The sequence below is a fragment of the Vipera berus genome, assembly GCF_964194415.1.
Source record: "Vipera berus genome assembly, chromosome: 7".
Taxonomy (NCBI): domain Eukaryota; kingdom Metazoa; phylum Chordata; class Lepidosauria; order Squamata; family Viperidae; genus Vipera; species Vipera berus.
The window spans coordinates 1,313,454-1,334,832 of NC_138209.1; the positions used below are offsets into that span (position 1 = coordinate 1,313,454).

Here is a 21,379-nt window from a genome sequence, read left to right on the forward strand (position 1 = left end):
ATGCTAAAATTTGAAGTCAGCATCTGCTCTCAAGACAGCCCAGGACCCTAACCCTGCCCCCCATCAATGTTAAGAGGCCCTCAATGCTCTTGTGTTGGAACACCAGTTCATTCATTCATTCATTCATTCACTCATTCTGTTTCTGTAACTGGGGAGCTGACAGTTCCAAGCATGGGGCTGGCAGGCACTTGGCTGCACCCTCTGAATCCCTCCCGGATGAGGTGGCTGGTTTCTTCCCTGGCTTTACAGCCCATCATCCCCTGCCGGTGGGGACATCAGCTAGAATTCCGGGCAGGGTAGTCAGAGCAAGAGCAGTTTCTGGGACTCCGATGGGGCTCCCGTCAGGCTTCTGGAGGGAGGGAGGGAGGGAGGGAGGGAGGGGAAGGAGCCAGGCAAGTGTGGCAGCAGCAAAAAAAGCAAACACAATCCTGGGTTGTATAAACAGAGGCGTAGAATCAAAATCACACAAAGTGTTAGTACCGCTTTATAAAGCCTTAGTGAGGCCACACCTGGAATATTGCATCCAATTTTGGTCACCACTGTTACAAAAAAAGTGGAAAAAGTGCAAAGAAGAAAAAAAACAAGGAAGTCCAGTTGCCTTTCAAAAAAACCACCTTTGGGACAAGGAGGGAAGGGAAGGGAAGGGAAGGGCAGGGCAGGGAGGGAATGAGGGAGGGAGGAAGGAGGGAGGGAGGGAGGGTGGGAGGGTGGAAGGAAGGAAGGAAGGGAATGAAGGAAGGAAGGAAGGAAGGAGGGAGGGAGGGAGGAAGGAAGGAAGGAAGGGAATGAAGGAGGGAGGAAGGAAGGAAATGAGAGAGGGAATGAGGAAGGAAGGAAGGAAGGAGGGTGGGAGGAAGGAAAGAAGGAAGGAAGGGAAAGAAGGAGAGAGGAAGGAAGGAAATGAGAGAGGGAGGAAGGAAGGAAGGAGGGAAGGAGGGAGGGAGGGAGGGAGGGAGGAAGGAAGGAAGGAAGGGAATGAAGGAGGGAGGAAGGAAGGAAATGAGAGAGGGAGGAAGGAAGGAAGGAGGGAGGGAGAGAGGGAGGAAGGAAGGAAGGGAATGAAGGAGGGAGGAAGGAAGGAAATGAGAGAGGGAATGAGGAAGGAAGAAAGGAAGGAAGGAAGGAAGGAAGGGAAGGAAGGAGAGAGGAAGGAAGGAAATGAGAGAGGAAGGAAGGAAGGAAGGAAGGAAGGAAGGAGGGAGGGAGGGAGGAAGGAAGGAAGGGAATGAAGGAAGGAAGAAGGAAATGAGAGAGGGAGGAAGGAAGGAAGGAAGGAAGGAAGGAAGGAAGGAAGGAGGGAGGGAGGGTGGGAGGAAGGAAGGAAGGAAGGAAGGGAATGAAGGAGAGAGGAAGGAAGGAAATGAGAGAGGGAATGAGGAAGGAAGGAAGGAAGGAAGGAAGGAGGGTGGGAGGAAGGAAAGAAGGAAGGAAGGGAAAGAAGGAGAGAGGAAGGAAGGAAATGAGAGAGGGAGGAAGGAAGGAAGGAGGAGGGAGGAAGGAAGGAAATGAGAGAGGGAATGAGGAAGGAAGAAAGGAAGGAAGGAAGGAAGGAAGGGAAGGAAGGAGAGAGGAAGGAAGGAAATGAGAGAGGAAGGAAGGAAGGAAGGAAGGAAGGAGGGAGGGAGGGAGGAAGGAAGGAAGGGAAGGAAGGAAGGAAGAAGGAAATGAGAGAGGGAGGAAGGAAGGAAGGAAGGAAGGAAGGAAGGAAGGAAGGAGGGAGGGAGGGTGGGAGGAAGGAAGGAAGGAAGGAAGGGAATGAAGGAGAGAGGAAGGAAGGAAATGAGAGAGGGAATGAGGAAGGAAGGAAGGAAGGAAGGAAGGAGGGTGGGAGGAAGGAAAGAAGGAAGGAAGGGAAAGAAGGAGAGAGGAAGGAAGGAAATGAGAGAGGGAGGAAGGAAGGAAGGAGGGAAGGAGGGAGGGAGGGAGGAAGGAAGGAAGGAAGGGAATGAAGGAGGGAGGAAGGAAGGAAATGAGAGAGGGAGGAAGGAAGGAAGGAGGGAGGGAGAGAGGGAGGAAGGAAGGAAGGGAATGAAGGAGGGAGGAAGGAAGGAAATGAGAGAGGGAATGAGGAAGGAAGAAAGGAAGGAAGGAAGGAAGGAAGGGAAGGAAGGAGAGAGGAAGGAAGGAAATGAGAGAGGAAGGAAGGAAGGAAGGAGGGAGGGAGGGAGGAAGGAAGGAAGGGAATGAAGGAGAGAGGAAGGAAGGAAATGAGAGAGGGAGGAAGGAAGGAGGGAGGGAGGGTGGGAGGGAGGGAGGAAGGAAGGAAGGAAGGAAGGAAGGGAATGAAGGAGAGAGGAAGGAAAGAAATGAGAGAGGAAGGAAGGAAGGAAGGGAAGGAAGGAGAGAGGAAGGAAGGAAATGAGAGAGGAAAGAAGGAAGGAAGGAGGGAGGGAGGGAGGGAAAAAGGAGAAAGGGTAGGGCAGAAGGAAGGAACTATGAAAGGAAGAGATGAAGGGGATGCTAAGATAATAAAAAACATTGCAGAACTGCCTCATCTCCCTTCAATGTTCTCTCCAGTTCTGCCCCTACAGCATCCATGGGGGTGGGGGGGAGTGGGGGGGCAGGCAATGTCTGTCCTGCAGCCCCTTTGGGGCCAGAGCCCCCATCCTCACCGTTTCAAAGGGGCTTCCCTCTTGGAAAGCCGGCCTCTGCTGGACCCCTCCGTCGAGGCTGCCCAACCCCCCCCCGGACACACACACACACACACACACTCCCACTCCCCCCAAGTCTCTCTTGCTCGGAGAGGCCACGGAAGGAAAAGCCTCCCCCCCCACCCGCTCCATCCCAGCTGGTGCCAAAGCCCCCCACCCCCCTTACCCACCCAGTCACAGCAGGGAGCCGCGTTAGCCAGGAGCTGTCGTTTAATTTCCGTGAAAGGGTCGCCCATCCACACGCGCGCGCGCACCCACTCCCACGCGCGCACACACACTCTCACACACACACGCACACGCACCCCGGGTGGCTGCCGTTTGGTAGACGCTGTCGGAGGTTCCACTTGCGAAGCTCGGCAAGTCGGGGAGGGGTGGGCGGGTGGTCGGGGGGGGAGGGGGAGGCTGCGGGGGGGGAGAGACCCACGCGGGCCGGGTCGCGTCCTTTGGGGGGCGGGGCGGCTGAGCGGCTCCTCCTGGGCCGCGATCCCGAGGGAGCCTCCGAGTCCTGGGCCCCGCGGGGGACCCCCCACCCCGCTTTCACGGGGGGCTGCGGGGCTGGCGTCCGCGCGGGGGTCCCTCTTCCCGGCCCGGCCGCGCGTAGGGCTCGAAGGCGGAGGGCGCCAGCCCGTGGGCGGCCGGGAGCTTGGCCGGGCCGGCGGGCCGGGGGGCGGCGAAGGCGAGGGGGGCGGCGGGCGGGGCGGGGGGCGCCGGCAGGGAGAGGAGCCGGCCCTGCTCCAGCAGTCGCAGGAGGCTGCAGGTGGCCAGAGCCTCGGAGGGGCCGCCGCCGCTGCGCTTCTCCGAGTCGCGGCTCTGCTCCTTCTTCTGCTTGGTGCGCCGGTTCTGGAACCAGACCTTGACCTGCGGGGGGAGGAGGGGGGGTCAGGCTGGGAGGGCTGCTCTCTTCCCCTCCCGTCCCCCCTCCCTCCCTCCCGATTCCTCCCTCCCTTCCTTCCTTCCTTCCTTCCTTCCTTCCTTCCTTCCTTCCTTCCTTCCTTCCTTCCTTCCTCCCTCCCTCCCAATTCCTTCCTTCCTTCCTTCCCTTCCTCCCTCCCTCCCTCCCAATTCCTCCCTTCCTTCCTTCCCTTCCTCCCTCCCTCCCTCCCAATTCCTTCCTTCCTTCCTCCCTCCCTCCCAATTCCTTCCTTCCTTCCTCCCTCCCTCCCAATTCCTTCCTTCCTTCCTCCCTCCCTCCCAATTCCTTCCTTCCTTCCTCCCTCCCTCCCAATTCCTCCCTCCCTTCCTTCCTTCCTTTCTGCCTCCCTCCGATTCCTCCCTTCCTTCCTTCCTTCCTTTCTGCCTCCCTCCCTCCCTCTCTCCCGATTCCTTCCTTCCTTCCTTCCTTCCTTCCTTTCTGCCTCCCTCCCGATTCCTCCCTTCCTTCCTTCCTTCCTCCCTTCCTTCCTCCCTCCCTCTCTCCCGATTCCTTCCTTCCTTCCTTCCTCCCTCCCTCCCGATTCCTCCCTTCCTTCCTTCCTCCCTTCCTTCCTTCCTCCCTCCCTCCCGATTCCTTCCTTCCTTCCCCTCTCCCACCTGATTCCTTCCTCCCTTCCTATTCCAGGTTCCTTCTCTCCTTGATCAGTTGCTTCCTGTCCTGCCTTCAGGGGCTTTGGAGAAGAGCTTGACCCGCCCCCCCTTCCTTGGGGCAGCCCCTCAAATATCGGAATACCCTGCTATGGTGTTCCCCCCTCCCCTGCTCCTTCTCGTCCTTCAACCGGACCTACCCAATGCCTGCAGCTGTTCTGTGGGTCTTTTAGCCTCCGGCCCCTTAATTTTGGCCTCCCGGCCAGCTCACCTGGGCCTCCCTCCAGAGAGAGGCCTTACCTGGCGCTTTGTCCACCTGGCATGCTAGAGCAGAGCCCTGAGCAGCTCAGGACACCTCTGAGCATGCGCCCCTTGCCTGCCGGGCTTCAGGAACTGCCCTGCTCAGCCAGTCCTTGGAGGAAGACCTGCGGGGGGGGGGGGGCGCTGGAGAGGACCCCAGCGGGGGGCGGGAAATGCCCTCCTTGCTTTTGGCTGAGTCCTCCTGCTCAGCTGGGCTCAGCAGAACTGCAAAGCCCCAGCAGCCTCTCAGCTCCTGACCGCTGAGCTGGCAAAATTATGGCGCTGCCAACTTCTCCCAAGGTCACTGCCTGCTCTGGCCAAGAAGGTTGATGGTGGTGGTGGGCAGAGAGGAGGGCCAGCCTGGGGAAGGACAGGGCTGCCAGGCCGGGAATAACCGAGTACTAAGAGAAGCAAACTTGCCAAACCCAGTCTGGCCATGTGGCTGACTATGCGAGGGACAATAATAATAATAATAATAATAATAATAATAATAATAATAATAATAATAATAATAATAATAATAATAATAATAATGATAGAGATGGAAGGGACCTTGGAGGTCTTCTAGTCCAACCCCCTGCTCAGGCAGGAGACCCTGTGCCAGTGATGGCGAACCTTTTTGAGACCGAGTGCCCAAACCGCAACCCAAAACTCACGTATGTATTGTCAGGTGCCGGGTGGGCGTGGCCCGTTGGGTGGGCGTGGCTCACTGGGTGGGCGTGGCTGCGGTGGTAACGGCAGACTGGGTGGGAGTAAAAAGTTCAATCAATCAACTCCAACTTTGCGAGATCTTTTTTTTTTCCCCCATGAGAAGTTGAAGTTGATTGATTGAAAGTTTTTTTTTCCTTGCACCCGGCGGCGGAGGCCTAAAAGCGAAAAGGTTTTATAAAACCCAGCTGAAGGCCTAGGACTGAGGCGATGGCGCGTGTGCCCACAAAGAGGGCTCTGCGTGCCCACCTGTGGCACGCGTGCCATAGGTTCGCCACCACGGCCCTATGCTATTCCGGAGAAACGGCTGTCCAGTCTTTTTCTGGAAAGCCTCCAGTGATGGGGGCAGCCACAACTTCTGGAGGAAAGCTGTTCCGCTCCGTTAATTATTCTCACTGTCAGGAAATCGTGGCTGAATTCGCCCTCGGGGGTTCTTTCTCAGTGGCCCTGATGACGTGACCCAGTTGGGTAATGAAACGTCTGCAAGAAAGCCAGCAAGAGAAGACCAAGGACCCAACGGTTCTCTTCCTCCCCCTCCTCTCTGCAAACCCCTCTCCCCTCTAGCACTGATGACGTTACCTAGTTTGGTCATGAAAGGTCCGCAAGAGAACGACCCAGCTCAAAGAAAATCAAGGGTCCCTCTAGGAATCAAGGGGATAGAAAGAGGGGTCTCCTAAGGCACCCCCACCCCCCGATAAAGGCAAAGCCTTCTTCAAGTTGAGTTCCACAGCCATTTACACCCTGATTCGGGTGACTCTGAGGCTCCAGGTGTCTATGGAGCTTCTCCGTCCTCCAGGTCCTGGTTGTCCCAAAGGGGCTTTTTCAAGAGGCAACTGGACCTCCTTGTTTTTCTCTGAAGACGTTTCGCTTCCCATCCCAGAAGCTTCCTCAGCTTTGGGTCTGAGGATACAGATAAACCGGCAAGTGGCCTCTCTCAACGACTCTCAGAAAGAGAACTCATGAGCAGATGACTGCAAAGAGCACAAATCCTTTCCATTCCCCGTCGTTCAGTCAGAAGTGAAGAAGCTTCTTGGGTGAGAAGCTGAATGTTTTCGAGGAAATAAACCCAAGAAAGTCCGGTTGCCTTTTGGGAAAAGCACTTTAGGGACACCCGTGATCTCTGAAGTCCATTCCTTCTTGAGCCACTCTCCGTGGAGCCCTGAGACTGCCCTGATCTTCCAGAGGCATCAGGTCTTCTTCAGAGCACAAGAAGCCCTCAGAGAAGTTTCTCCAGAGAGGAAGCCACCAGACGTGCAAGCTATGGAAGCCCCAGGGAGGTTATGGCTGAGTCATCCTTTCTCTCCCTCTCTCTCTCTCTCTCTCCCTTTCTCTCCCTCTCTCCTCTCTCTTTCTCTCCCTCCCTTTCTCTCTTTCTCCCCCCCTCTCTTCCTCTCTCTTCCTCTCTCCCGCTCTTCTTCTCTCCCTCTCTCCCTTTTTCTCCCCCCCTCTCTCCCCCCTCTCTCTTCCTCTCTCCCGCTCTCCCTCTCTCTCTTTCTCCCCCTCTCTTTCTTCCTCTCTCTCTTCCTCTCTCCCGCTTTTCTTCTTTCCCTCTCCCTTTCTCCATCCCTCTCTCTCTCCCTCTCTCTTCCTCTCTCCCTTTCTCCCTCCCCCTTCCCCCCTCACCCCTCTCTCTCTCCCTTTCTCCATCTCCCCCTTTCCCCCTCTCTCTTCCTCTCTCCCTCTCTCTCCACCTTCTTCTTTCCCTCTCTCCCTTTCTCCCCCCTCTCTCTCCCTCTCTCCCTCCCCCCCTCTCCCTTTCTCTCTCTTACCTGGGTCTCCGAAAGGTTGAGCTGCCTTGCTAACTCCGTCCTTTCCCTGCCCACCACATACTGGCACCGCTGGAATTCCAGCTCCAGCCGATACAGCTGCTCCGCGGTGAAGGAGGTGCGGGTTCTCTTGGGCCGGTCCAGATCCAGGCCTTTGGGGAGGACGATCTCCCGGATTGTCCCTTTTGCATCTAGAGAAACCGACAAAGGCAGAGACATCATTCCTCCCCTCCCTCGGAGTTTCGGGGCACCTGGGGTGAAGCAAAGAAAAACCGGAGCCCGATCCGTGCAGGAGAGTCTTGAAATTAGCATAAAAACACTTTTACGTTTTGTGGACTTCAACTCCCAGAATTCCCCATCCAACTTTTTTCTTTTAGGATGACCAGTAGTCCTCTCCTTAGGACCACGAAGGAGACCGACATTTCTGTCGCTGAGTGAAACAGTTGTCAAGTGAGCTTTGCCCCATTTTGCGACCTTCCTTGCCACAGTCGTTAAGTGTGTCAGTGGAGTTGTTCAGTTAGTAAGAGGGAGGTTAATTGAATCTGGCTTCCCCCCATTGACTTTGCTTGTCCGAAGGTTGCGAAAGGGGATCACTGCGAACCGTCATAAATAGGAGTCCGTTGCCCACCAACTGAATTTTGATCATGTGACCCTGGGGGGTGGGATACTGCAACAGGTCGTAAGTGTGAGAAACAGTCACAAATCACTTTTCCCAGGGCTGTTGTAACTTTGAACGGTCACGAAATGAACTGTTGTAGAACTCCCCAGCCAACGTGGCCACTTTAAGCCTGGTGGACTTCAACTCCCAGAATTCCCCAGCCAACGTGGCCACTTTAAGACTGGTGGACTTCAACTCCCAGAATTCCCCACCCAACGTGGCCACTTTAAGCCTTGTGGACTTCAACTCCCAGAATTCCCCACCCAACGTGGCCACTTTAAGACTGGTGGACTTCAACTCCCAGAATTCCCCAGCCAACGTGGCCACTTTAAGTTTTGTGGACTTCAACTCCCAGAATTCCCCATCCAACTTGGCAACTTTGTGGACTTCAACGCCCAGACGCCCAGAATTCTGGGAGTTGAAGTCCACAAGTCTTAAAAGTTGCCAGGTTTTGGAGACGCCTGGCTTAGCTTTAACACACAGTGCCTTGCGTATCCTTCAGATGGTCTGGACCACAACGCCTTCAATTCCCCCCCAGCATATTCCTGCTGCTGAGAATTATGGGCACTGTGGTTTGACACATCGGGCGGCCCCCCCTATTTGGGAGCAATGGCTGGGAGGGGGCCGTTTGGTTACCCCAAAAGGCGCTGGAAGGAGCACACAGACTTGGGAGAGAAATGCCCGTTTTTGAACGGGGTGTGTGTGTGTTTTTCTCAGAGAGGGCTAAATGGGGAAGGGAGGAGTGGCTCGTGGCCCCATCCGTGGCCCTTGGAGAGAGAGGGGGGAGGCCGAGGGACATGGGGGGGGGAATCTGCGCCCCACCTTTGCCCAAAGAGACACCTGCTGGCAGGAAGAGAGCACTGCATGCTCAGTGACAAAAGCAATTCCTGAGGAATGCACTTTAGCTAACTGACACCTCTAAAAAATGTGTGTGTGTGTGTGTGTGTGTGTGTGTGTTAGATCCCCTGGGTTGTGGGCCTGTGAAAAGTCATCTGCAGCCAACGCCGGCGTCATCGGCCTTCCCGGGCTGCCATTTGCGTGGCTGATTGACCTCATCTAAAGAGCCGACGACTCCAGAAGTATATCAAGCGGAAGACAGTAACGCTAAAATAGAGGATGCCAAAGATCAGCAAAGACAGCTTATTGAAAGCCAAGCAGCGACTACAAAATTGGATAAGACCCTCTACTCAAATCAGACGAACCCAGAGGAAAGAAACAGACCAGACCCAATTGAAGACAAAGACACCAGAGCAAATACAGAGATTTGATTTAACAGGGCAACAACCTAATGATTTCAAATGGTTTCGCTTCTGTGGATTATTGATGCTTAGATGGTCTCCTTCGATTCAAATAATACGTGTGGGAGCGAAGGGAGACCTATCTATCTATCTATCTATCTATCTATCTATCTATCTATCTATCTATCTATCTATCTATCTATCTATCTATCTATCTCTTCTATCTAACTTCTATCTATCTCCTATCTATCCATTAATCATCTATCTGTCTGTCTGTCTTTCTGTCTACCTACCTACCTACCTACTTATGCAGACACCCATCTTACGTAACACAACCCTGGACAACTCGCAACAATGATAACAACCCAAAAGCCCCATAAACCAAAACGTGGTGACTCCGTTTCCCCATAAGGTAAAGGTAAAGGTTCCCCCGCACATGTGTGCTAGTCGTTTCCGACTCTAGGGGCCGGTGCTCATCTCCATTTCAAAGCCGAAGAGCCAGCGCTTGTCCGAGGACGTCTCTGTGGTCATGTGGCCGGCATGACTAGACGCCAAAAGCGCACGGAACGCTGTTACCTTCCCACCGCAGTGGTCCCTATTTTTCTACTTGCATTTTTACGTGCTTTCGAACTGCTAGGTTGGCAGAAGCTGGGACGAGTAACAGGCGCTCACTCTGCTACGCGGCACTCGGGATTCGACCCGCCAAACTGCCAACCTTCTGATCGACAAGCTCAGCGTCCTAACCCACTGAGCCACCACATCGCCGGGGTCCCCGCCCTCCTCCATCCCAGCCCTTGGGGGAGTCGCATAGGACTCAGTTGCCCTGCCGGCTCTCCACCTGGGGCCAGGCTCTGTGGCTGTGACGTCAATGCTCTTCGTGGGAGTTGCCCCTCTTCCCCAGTCACAAGGGGAGGGGGGGTGGGGGTGGAGAGAGGGACACATTCCCCACTCTGGCCCTCTCGTGAAAGGCCAGCCTCGAAATCCGTGGCCCTTCCAGTTCTGCCTCAGGGGTGTTGAATAAACAAGTTGATGGAAGCCCATAATATGTTCCGATCTCCTTTTCCGCCGGTGAGTAGATACGGAGGGGTCCTTCTGATGGAGTGATGGATGACCAGTTCGAAAACAGACGACCCCGAGTTCTAGTCCTGCCTTAAAGCAGAAAGACGGCTGGGCCAGCCACTTCCTCTCAACCCTTGGAAGAAGGCAATGGCAAAGCACTTCCGGAAAAACCTTGCCAGGAAAACTGCAGGGGCTTCTCCAGGCGATCACAAGGAGTTGGAAGTGGCTCAAAGGCACTGAGACACACGCGCGCGCACGCACACACACACACACACACAGAGGGCTCCAATTTGCTTCCTTTCCAACATTCAGAGAGCTTGGATTGCAGCTGCCATTGTTCCTAATCGCCCCGTTTTGCTGCAACTCACTCGAAATCTCCTTAGATTCACAAGCACCGTTTGCCTTAAATTATTAGCTTTTGGCCATGCTGGGGAAGAAGGACAATGCAAAGTGTGTTCAGCACCCTTGGGAGGCCCTGGGGCTTCTGTGTGTATTGCCAGTGCGTGAAAACAGAAACAAACCTGTTCCTGCACTTCAATTAAGGTGGACGCTCAGCCTGGTTTTAATCGCCCAGCTAGGCCTCTCTCCTTCTTCTCCTTGTATTGAAATCTCTGCCCCAGAAGGGGTGACCGATCCGTGCAAGACAAACGCAACATTGGTGCGTGAGAGAGGTGGCATGGCCGCAACGCCTTTAAAAAGCAAAATAACAAAAAATAGATAACAGTTGGGGACCTTCGTGCGCTCTGAGCTGGGGGTGGGTTTCCTTGCAGACTTTTCGTGACCAAACTAGGTAAGATTATCAGTGCTAGGGAGGAGGAGGAGGACTGTGGGGTCCTTGGTACTCTCTAAGCTTGGTGATTTTCTTGCAAACATTTCATGACCAAACTAGGTAAGATTATCAGTGCTAGAAAAGAGGAGGGGAGGAGGAGGAGGAGGAGGAGGACTCCGTGATCCTTGATGCTCTCTAAGCTTGATGGTTTTCCTGCAGACATTTCATGACCTAACTGGAGAACCTCATCCAAGCTGCCACGCTAAGCCGATAAATAAATAAGGTCAGCCAGCAAGGCCAACTAAAGGCTGTAAACAGGAACGTCGCCTGACTTCCTCATGGCGGGGTTTTGCTCCCCGGCAACACAAAGACGACAAGTCCCGCCTTCTGTGGGCAGGGGTCCTGTCCTGTCAAAGGGAAGGGTCTTTTTCTAAGCAGCTTCGTTCGCCAAGCCTGCCAGATTTGCTGGGTAAAACCATCCCTTCCAAGGGGAAGCACAACCTCCGGCCCGCCTCCCGATTGCACATTGTCTGGTCCCCCAGGATTCGGCTCCGCTTCCCCCCTGGGCAGCCAGCAGGGCGAGGCTGGGGTCCTGTTTGGGTAGGGAAGGCCACCTCTGATCCCTGCTCAACTGTGGAAGCTCCTTGGGTGGTTTCCGCAGCCCAGCGTAGCCCACAAGGTCATGGTGGGGTGGGTGGAAATAGGAAAAGCAACGATGCAGGCTTCAATCAGTCAATCAACCAATCAATCATAATAGTGCTGGAAGGGGCCTCGGAGATCTTCTAGTCCAACCCCTGCTCAAGCAGGAGATCCTATGCCATTCAAATCAATCGTAATAGTGCTGGAAGGGGCCTTGGAGATCTTCTAGTCTAACCCCTGCTCAAGCAGGAGACCCTATGCCTTTCTAATCAATCAATCAATCAATCAACCAACCAACCAACCAACCAATCAATTATAATAGTGCTGGAAGGGGCCTCGGAGATCTTCTAGTCCAACCCCTTCTCAAGCAGGGGACCCTATTCTGTTCCAGACAAATGGTTCACTACTTCATTTTCTGAATGTAAATCAAATTTAAAACCTTGTTCTTACTTCTCAGTTATCAACAGCTCATTTTGCATGAGCTGAAATCCCAATCCATTTCATTGGGCCACAAAAAGGATTTTTTTAATTAATTAATTAATTAATTAATTAATAATAAAATAAATAATAAAATAAAACAAAATAAATAAATAATAAAAATTGTACATTTTCTAGACTGGCCTTTTAAAAATTTTACAAAACCAATGCTGCCAACGGTAATTTATAAAGCCCTGCCACCCCCCCCCACGCCCCCCCCCCGGCCCAGACTATGAACCAATTTGACCGCTGAGCATTAAAATATAGATTTACTAAACCAATCAAACAATAATGGAAGAGCCGAAAGAATGGCAGATCCATCACCTCATAGCTGTCCGGCTGGATTTGCAAGCCATAGTGGACTGTTTTTTTTTGTTGTTGTTTTTTGCAGGCTGGAAATATATATTTGCTTGTTTTTTTCCAAAGATCCCAGGTTTATGATTCCAGATTGTTCATACATTGTTGCTGTTCAGGAAAAATGAAATATTGTCCTTGGTCTTCCCTCCCGTGTGTGTCTCCGTTGTGCAAAATCCCACACTAAGCTACGTTTTAAATGAAACAATAAAGAAATAATGGAAGCAAGCAAGGTTTAGCTGCCTTGAAGCCAGCCAACAAACAAGCAGAAAGGATCCTTGCAAAAAAAAATGGCCTTTTGGTCCTTTCATAATTCTGACACCCATTTGAATAAAAAGCAGGAAACTGATTTGGGAAACGAGAGATGTGTCCTACAAAAAAATATCCATAACACAACCACCTTTGAAATATCAGATGCCGTTAGAAAAATGGAAATACGTAAAGCCCCAGGAGTGGATGGACTTTGGGGTCAATACTACAAGTGGTTTTGAGGATCACTTTTTAATTTTGTTTTTATTTTATTTAGATTCTTCTTTTCTCCTGCCTTTATTGCTTTATAAGTAATTCAAGGCAACGAACGTTTAACCGCTTAGGACTGTAATGAGCTCTGTCTGGCAAAGGATCTGAAATGCTTCATTCTCGTATGGCTTTATTGCAAAAAAATAAAAATCCCTCAAAATTTAACAATAAAAAGACTACAGACCGATTTCATTGTTAAACAACCATTTTTACTGCAATATTGGCTGAAAGACTGAAGAAGATTTTTTTGCAAACCTTTATTCATAAGGATCAAACTGGATTTATCCCAACAAGGTAGTGAAAAGAAAACATGATGTTGTCTTGGATGTTATTGAATATTTACAATAATAATAACATTTACATGAAAAAGAAGCAAGATTAATATTTTTGGAAGCGGAGAAAGCTTTCCACGATTTAAATTTTCCTGTATGTTTAAAGTTTTGGGAAATACGGACTTCTCCAGATACGGAGAAATTTTATTCAAGGTATTAAAGCGGTATATATGTTGACTAAATAAATAAAAATAATGAAATAAGTCATTTTGTACATCTTAGCAGGCTGATATTACTGCTAATGGAGAATTCACCAAGCCGTGTGTGATTCAAAAGGGTAAAACACAAGGATGTTCTTTTATTTTTTTCGTTTAGTTTGGAAATTTTGATTAGAGACGTTAGAGAGGGTGAGAAAATATTGGGTTCGAAGGTTCAAAATGAAACGTATAAATCGAGATTCTTCGCTGATCGTTTCGTTTTGATTTGATTTTGCAACATCCTCAAAATGGAATGGAATATTTAATGGAGAAGCTGAATGCTGCTTTGGACTGTTTTCAGATAAACAAACAGAAAACAAAGCTCTTGGTTAAGAATATGACTGTACAGGATCATTAAATACTGATGACGAAGTCAGAATTTAAAGTGTAAGGGAAAAAATGGGAAATACCTTGGAGTTATATCGACTAATACAAATTCTAAGTTATTTAAAAAATAAAACATTATGAAAGAGAACAGTTATGTGACTGGAAAGATATTAAAAAGGTATTGCAGGATATAATTACAACTTTCTTTACCAGATAGAAATTTCATAATCAAGATGAATATTTTACCTAAGATCTCGTTTTTATTCCAGACATTACCACTATCTGATTACGGATGTTTTCCTTAAACAATGGCAGAAAGGTATTTCTAAGTTAAATGGCAAGGGGAAGAAAAATGAGAATTAAATATGAACTGTTGCAGGATGCTAAAGAGAGAGGAGGATTGGATCTACCAGATTTAAAATTATATTTTGATGCTTGCTGTTTTGTTTGGATGAAGGAATGGGTGACGTTGAAGAATAAGCGGTTATTAAATTTGGAGGGCCATGATTTGAGAATTGGGGGGCATGCCTGCATGTGGCATGGTTATTTAATTATTTTATATTAGTGTATCACATCTACAGAACTCACACAATCACTGATATACAACAATAATAAAACACATAATATATACCTAAACAAATACATTTAAATAGAGCATCAGCAATATGTCTGTCTGTCTGTATATATATATATACATTTTATGTATGTGTTTTATACATATATAAAACACATTATATACAATATATATATATATATATATATATATATATATATATATATATATATATATATATATATATATATGCTCTACTTAAAACTATTTGTGTATTATGTATAATCTGTTGATATATAGAGATAGACAGTAAAATATATGATAAGGTACTAATTAAGGTGGTATTATGATAAAGCCAAAGGCAATGCAAATTTTAAGAATCGTTTCGTTAGGCATGCTATGCTAAGGAGGTTTAAATGCAAAAGAAGGCTTGAAATAGTGAGGAATACCTGAATATCTGAGTATAAGGTGAGGGCGAAGGTTTTTCTCCTAAACAAAAAGGCTTTCTCCTGAAATAGCTTTTTAGTTGTCACCCTAAGGAGCATTATTTTATAAAAACAATTGTAATAAAACCGATTTGGTGGACCAGTGGTGAAATACTACATTTAATTGATTTAATTTTATTTATTAAGTTGGATTGCTGCCCATCTCGCTCTTTTACCAAAGGTGAACTTAATTTGGAGTTGAAAGAAAAAAAATGGGGGTGGGAGGATGCATTTGTCAGGGGTTCATATAGTTACAATTAAAATCAAGATTTAACCTAGACAGGAGAAGCGGCGGTTTTGAGGATACAGAAAGTAAGTTTGAAATTGAATTTCAGGAATAAACGTGGTGGGGTTTCGCTAAGGTTGAGATTGATACTGTATTATTCTTTGAAAGAAAATTTTAATAAGATGATGCCATTTAACACCCGAGGCATTGTCAAAAACGTAGAAAGGAGTTCGTAGGTTGGAAATGCAAAGAGGGTGTGTTTTATCATCTGCGGTGGAATTGCAACAAAGCAAAAAAACACTCGGATCAGATTTTTACTTTCATTCGGAAGAGTCTTAAAATAAATATGAAATTGAAACTAGATGTTTTGCTTTTGGGTTTGATCGATAAGCAACCTGAAAGAAAATGCGGTCCTTTGTTCTTCTATATCATAACGGCGGCAAGAATTGTAGATGCAGAAAAATGGAGAGATGCGTGAATGGAAGAATGGATGATAAAGGCGATGGAATTAAGAGGGGGGTTTTTTGGGCGGGGGGGTTGCATAATTGTAAATTTTTGATTGCTTTTCTATCTATCTTTTTATGTTCTACTAAACCTCCCAGAGTTGCTCTGTCAGGGAAATGGGCAGCCTATACATTTACTAGATAAATAAATAACGGAGAGGGCAAAACTGAACGCTTTAATTAAAGAATAACATTTATCCAGTATTACTTGGAAACCACTTCTGGACTTTTTGCTTGAAACTGAAAAAAAATATGAAACTTTGATTCTAGATTTTGTGATGATTGGAGTGGTGTTCTTCTTACAGAAATGGATCGAAATGTTTTGAAATCCAAAGCCAACGCTGAGGTTGCTTTTTTTTTTTTTGCAATCTGCTGCACAGGAAAAATGGAAAATTGCCACTTCTCTCTCTCTCTCTCTCTCTCTCTCTCTCTCTCTCTCTCATTCTCTCTCTCTCTCTCTCTCTCTCTCTCTCTCTCTCTCTCTCTCTCTCTCTCTCTCTCTCTCTCCACAGCTCTCTTTCTTTCTCTTAGTTTTCTAACATTTGTTTTTTCCGTAATTGTATTTTATAATAAAGCTTAATAAAAAAATTATATATATATATTCAACAAATCTAGTTTTTCTTCTGTTTGGAGGTCAGAGCATCAAAGGAATCTCCCTAGAATTCACCTCCCATGGCTTGTAGGCTTTGAAGGAATAAAACAATATTTCCCAAACCTTTCCCCCCCTCCCCCATCATCCAAAAGACCTTTTCGCCCAAGGTAGGCAGAACGCTTTAGTTGAAATGTCCCTGTTGTGATTGTGTGATGAACTTGCGTGACATTGCCCAAAGAAAAACCGCTTTGGCCCAATTTGGGATAATTTGGGAAGCCTTGGGATAAAAGCCTTGGGCAGATATGTGGGGAGAAAATGTAATTTCCCCCCCCCCCAGCATGCGACATGTCTGCAAGGAGAAGCGAAGTCCACAGACCGGAGATACCCAGGAGCAGAGACAAGCCCTAGTTAAAGACAGGTAGAGAGAGACAAGGGAGATAGAAATAACAATGAACTCTTGAGGGTCCCTTGGACTGCAAGGAGATCCATCCATTCGGTCGATCCTAAAGGAAGTCAACCCTGACTGTCTTTTGGAAGGTCAGATCCTGAAGGCGAAGCTCATCTGAGAAGAGAGGGCTCCTTGAAAAAGGCCTGATGTCGGGAAAGATGGAAGGCAAAAGGAGAAAGGGATGGCAGAACTCCAGATAGTTAGAAAGGGTCGAAGAACATGAATTTGGGTAAACTCCCGGAGATAGTGAAGGACGGGGGGGGGGGGGGAGGGGGCAGGGTATCTGATGGGCTGTGGTCCACGGAGTCGCAAAGTGTCGGACACCACTTAGTGACTAGACAACAACAATAGAAAAATAGACAGGAAAATCTGTTAGCATTCCTGAACTACGTAGGGGAAGGAAAGAAGGAAGGAAGGAAGGAAGGAAGGAAGGAAGGAAGGAAGGAAGGAAGGAAGGAAGGAAGGAAGGAAGGAAGGACAAAGCAGACCCAAGCATTTTTTGAAGCATTAATGAAAGTGTAAGAGCAGAATATTGAATCACTTAAATCTGGTATTATACCTTCTGCAGAGTCCTGTTAGTGTACATTTGTTTACTTTATTATACATTTGTTATCCCGCCTTTATTTTTTTATAAGTAACTCAAGGTGGCAAAGACAGCTAAGACTCCTTCCTCTTCCTCTTTTCCCCACGACAACCCTGTGAGGTGGGCTGGGCCGAGAGAAAACGACTGGCCCAAAGTCACCTAGCCGGCTTTTGTGGTGAAAGTAGGACCGGCGTATATTTTCACAGAAAGGCCTGTAATACACTCGGTTGTAAAATGCACACTGTCCTAAGCTGGTATAGTAACAAACAGGGCTCTCTTTTACTTGTTAGCATTGTGTGTGTGTCTGTGTGTGTGTGTGTGTGCCCACAAAGTTGCACACCTTATTTCGGAAAAAAGCATATCAATATAGTTACGCCATCTGAATGCAGGTGACGTTATGACATTTTGGGGAATTTCTAGCAAGAATAGCAGAACGTTTGTCCGAAACACAGAATTTGAAAAAGATTCTACGGTGAAATTATTTCTGGAGAAACCGCCATTTGGAATACAGGCAGTCCTCGACTTACGGCAGTTCATTTCAAAGTTGCAACGGCACTCCAAAAAGGGACATGACCGTTTTTCACCCTTACGACTGTCGTGGCATCCCCAAAGGTCACCTGGTCCAAATTCAGCCACTTGGCAACTGACTCCTATTTATGACGGTCGCAGCGTCCTTGGGAGGGGTCACCTGATCCCCTTTTACGATCTTCTGACAAGCAAAGTCGTAATGGGGAAGCCGGATTCACTTAGCGACCGTGAGACTCACTTAACAACCTCAGGGATTCAACTCACCCACGACGGGAAGAAAGGTCGTAAGATGGGACAGCCCTTCAACGTTACAACCTTCCCAAATATGGATCGATTGACAAGCATCCGAATTTTGATCATGTGACCCCGGGGATGTGGCAATGGTTGTGAGTGTGAAAAACAGCCAGGTCCCTTTTTTTTGGGTAACTTCAAAGAGTCACTACATGAACCGTTCTAAGGCGAGGACTACCTGTGCCTTACTTGTGGATTACATCACCAAAGCGGAAGGCGAAGGCAACGGGGCGGGTCCATTTCCTGCATGTTGGAAATGGGGCATTGTGGGAAAATCCAGGAAAATTGCTCACCGGGACACAGGTGTGATTAGAAACATAGCCCTCACTAGCTGTTATAATAAAAATTTCAGGGCTTAAAGATGAGATAGTAGACATCAAGAGAAAAAGAGAGGAAGTATTTAATGTTGAAATAAGTGAAAATTTTGGTTACCAAATTTAAGACATTTGGAAATTAATAGAAAATAAGAGTGTTATACTGCATTATCAATTAGTTGATGTAAGATGGTGAGAAATAGAATATATTTAAATAGATAAGACGTGCATTCTGAACGTTAGATTTTGTGATGAATTGTGATAAAGGGAATTGTGGTCATTTAAAACTTGGAAATTATAAATATTAAATGTTTAAGTTAAATATTAATGGGAAACTAAAAATTGGGAACAGATTTTATTTTCCTGGGCTCCAAGATCACCGCAGACGGGGACTGCAGCCAAGAAATTAAAAGACGCTTGCTCCTGGGGAGGAAAGCCATAGCAAATCTAGACAGCACACTAAAAAGCAGAGACATCACCCTGTCAACAAAAGTGCGTATAGTCAAGGCTATGGTCTTCCCAGTTGCAATGTATGGCAGTGAAAGTTGGACCATAAGAAAGGCTGAGCGCCAAAGAATTGAGGCCTTTGAACTCTGGTGCTGGAGAAGACTCCTGCGAGTCCCTTGGACTGCAAGGCAATCAAACTGGTCAGTCCTAGAGGAGATCAACCCTGACTGCTCTTTAGAAGGCCAGATCCTGAAGCTGAAACTCAAATACTTTGGCCACCTAAGGAGAAGGAAGGACTCACTGGAGAAGAGCCTAATGCTGGGAAAGGTTGAGGGCAAGAGAAGAAGGGGACGACAGAGAAGGAGGGGGCTGGATGGAGTCACTGAAGCAGTAGGCGTGAGCCTAGATGGACTCCAGAAGATGGTAGAGGACAGGAAGGCCTGGAGGAAGGTTGTCCGTGGGGTCGCGATGGGTCAGACACGACTTCGCAGCTAACAACAACAACAAAAATTGGGAAAAAACTAATTAGGACATTGATTGTCTATGAAGATCAAATGTTAAGAAAACCAGGATATATATAAACTAAACATTATTGATAAAGGTGAGAAAGTTATTTCTTTTTAATTGATATAATAAGAATTGCCTTAGTTTAAACATGAGACAGTAAACACACCAAGGGGGAAAGAGAGGAGATACCGAATGGCATAGTTTGGGACTTGTAGTAAAGATATTGGCACGTAATTGAATTATCAATCAACTCAGCCGCCACGCTGCTTTTTAAATATTTAAATGTAGAACTAGAAAATCAAGAAAACTTTTTTTAAAAGAAAAGAAACGTAGCCCTTGCTCGGGAAGTGGCCAGAATAGGCAACATAGCACAGCTCCCCAGGCAGGATAGAGGGGTAGGAAGTCACAGCGGAGGAAGAGGAGGAGGAGGAGGAGGAGGAGGAGGAGGAGGAGGAGGAGGAGGAGGAGGAGGAGGAGAACGATGACTGTGGGGTCCTTGGTGCTCTCTGAGCTGGGTGGTTTCTTGCAGACATCTCATGACCCAACTAGGGAACATCATCAGGGTTAGAAGGGAGGAGGAGGAGGAGGAGGAGGAGGAGGAGGAGGAGGAGGAGGAGGAGGAGGAGGAGGAGGAGGAGGAGGAGGAGGAGAACGATGACTGTGGGGCCCTTGGTGCTCTCTGAGCTGGGTTGTTTTCTTGAAGACATTTTATGACCCAACTATGTAACATCATCAGTACTAGAGAAGGTATGCAAGAAGAGGAGGAGGAGGACTGTGGGTCCTTGGCGCTCTCTGAGCTTGTTCATTTTCTTGCAGATATTTTATGACCCAGCTCAGGAACATTGTCAGTGCTAGAAGAAAGTGAAGTTCGGGGGGAGGAGGAGGAGGAGGAGGAGACTGTGGGGTCCTTGGTATTCTCTGAGTGTGGTTGTTTCCTTGTAGACATTTCATGACCCAGCTAGGTAACATTATCAGTGCTGGAAGGAAGGGGGGGTTTAAGAGAGGAGGACAGAAGCATGTAATATTGAAAAGGGTACACGACAGGGGTGCCCGTTGTCACCTTTGTTGTTTGTTTTAACACTGGAAATATTATTGATTAAGATACGTGATTCAAATAAAATTAAGGGAATTAATATAAGAGATCAAGATTATAGATTGAGAGCGTTTGCGGATGACCTGGTTATTACATTAAGTCAACCGACTCAGTCGGTTGTAGACCTGATGGAGATAATATTGTTATATGGAAAAGTTTCTGGATTTAAGATAAATACGCAAAAAACTAAAATATTGCCTAAAAATATGACCACGGAAGAAAAGGTAGTCTTAGAAAAATTAACAGGATTTGAAATAGTTAAAAAGATTAAATATTTGGGGGTATATCTTTCAGTTTCAAATGCGAAATTATATAAAAATAATTATGAATTGTTATGGTTAAAAATACAAAAAGAGTTAGATAGTTGGAAAAAATTACAATTGTCTTTATTGGGAAGAATTGCAGCAGTGAAAATGAATGTTTTACCAAAAATTTTATTTTTGTTTCAAATGATACCTATACTCAAAAAAGATTCAAATTTGGAAGAATGGCAGAAAGGTATTAATAAATTTGTTTGGGCAGGGAAAAGACCAAGAGTAAAATTTAAGATAATGCAAGATGTACGTGAAAGAGGTGGTCTTAAAATGCCCAATTTGAAACTATATTATGAGGCTGCAGCTTTATCATCAATTAGCGATTGGTTTAATCTAACACAAGGGAGATTACTGAATATTGAGGGATCTGATTTATTACTTGGTTGGCACGCATATTTATTGTATGATAAGAAGGTGGATAATATCTTTAAGACACATATATTAAGGTATGCCCTGTTGCAAGTTTGGAAAAAATATCGACATAAGCTAAATTATAAAATACCAATTTGGGCAATACCTAAACATGCGATAGAAAATATAAATGTGGGATTTAAACATGATGTGACTACATATAAAGAAATTCTTAGGATGGAAAGGAATGTATGGCAATTGAAGCCATATAATATTTTTTAAAAAGGGAAAATAGTACAAACTTGGTTTCAGTATGGGCAGTTACAAGCTAGATGGAAGGAAGATCAGAAAGTTGGTATTTCGACAACCGATGAAAATTTGGTTAAACAAATAAGAGATCAAAGTCCAGCGCATATAAGGAGGATATACAATGCATTGATAGAAATAGACTCAGAAACGGAACTTGTTAAAGATTGTATGATAAAATGGGCCCAGAATTTTCAGGAGCCCATAACGATGGATATCTGGGAAAAGATATGGGTCAGAAATGTAAAATTTACACAGGCACAAAATTTAAGAGAGAATTTTTATAAGATGTTTTATACAGTAGATGGCATTTAAATCCAAAA

At 47.1% G+C, this 21,379-nt stretch overlaps 1 protein-coding gene across 1 annotated transcript in view; it reads right to left on the reverse strand.

The window, feature by feature from the left end:
* Positions 1–3,188: 3,188 nt before the first annotated feature.
* The window catches only part of VAX2 (ventral anterior homeobox 2), a gene marked incomplete at its 3' end in the record, with an annotated part of 30,724 nt that continues 12,533 nt past the window's right edge, over positions 3,189–21,379 (reverse strand). Inside the window, exons 2-3 of the mRNA XM_081333315.1 lie at positions 6,950–7,197; positions 3,189–3,509 (exon numbers count right to left, since the gene is read on the reverse strand). Coding sequence (XP_081189441.1) covers positions 3,189–3,509; positions 6,950–7,197 — 569 coding nt within the window. The remainder of the gene's footprint in view (positions 3,510–6,949; positions 7,198–21,379) is intronic.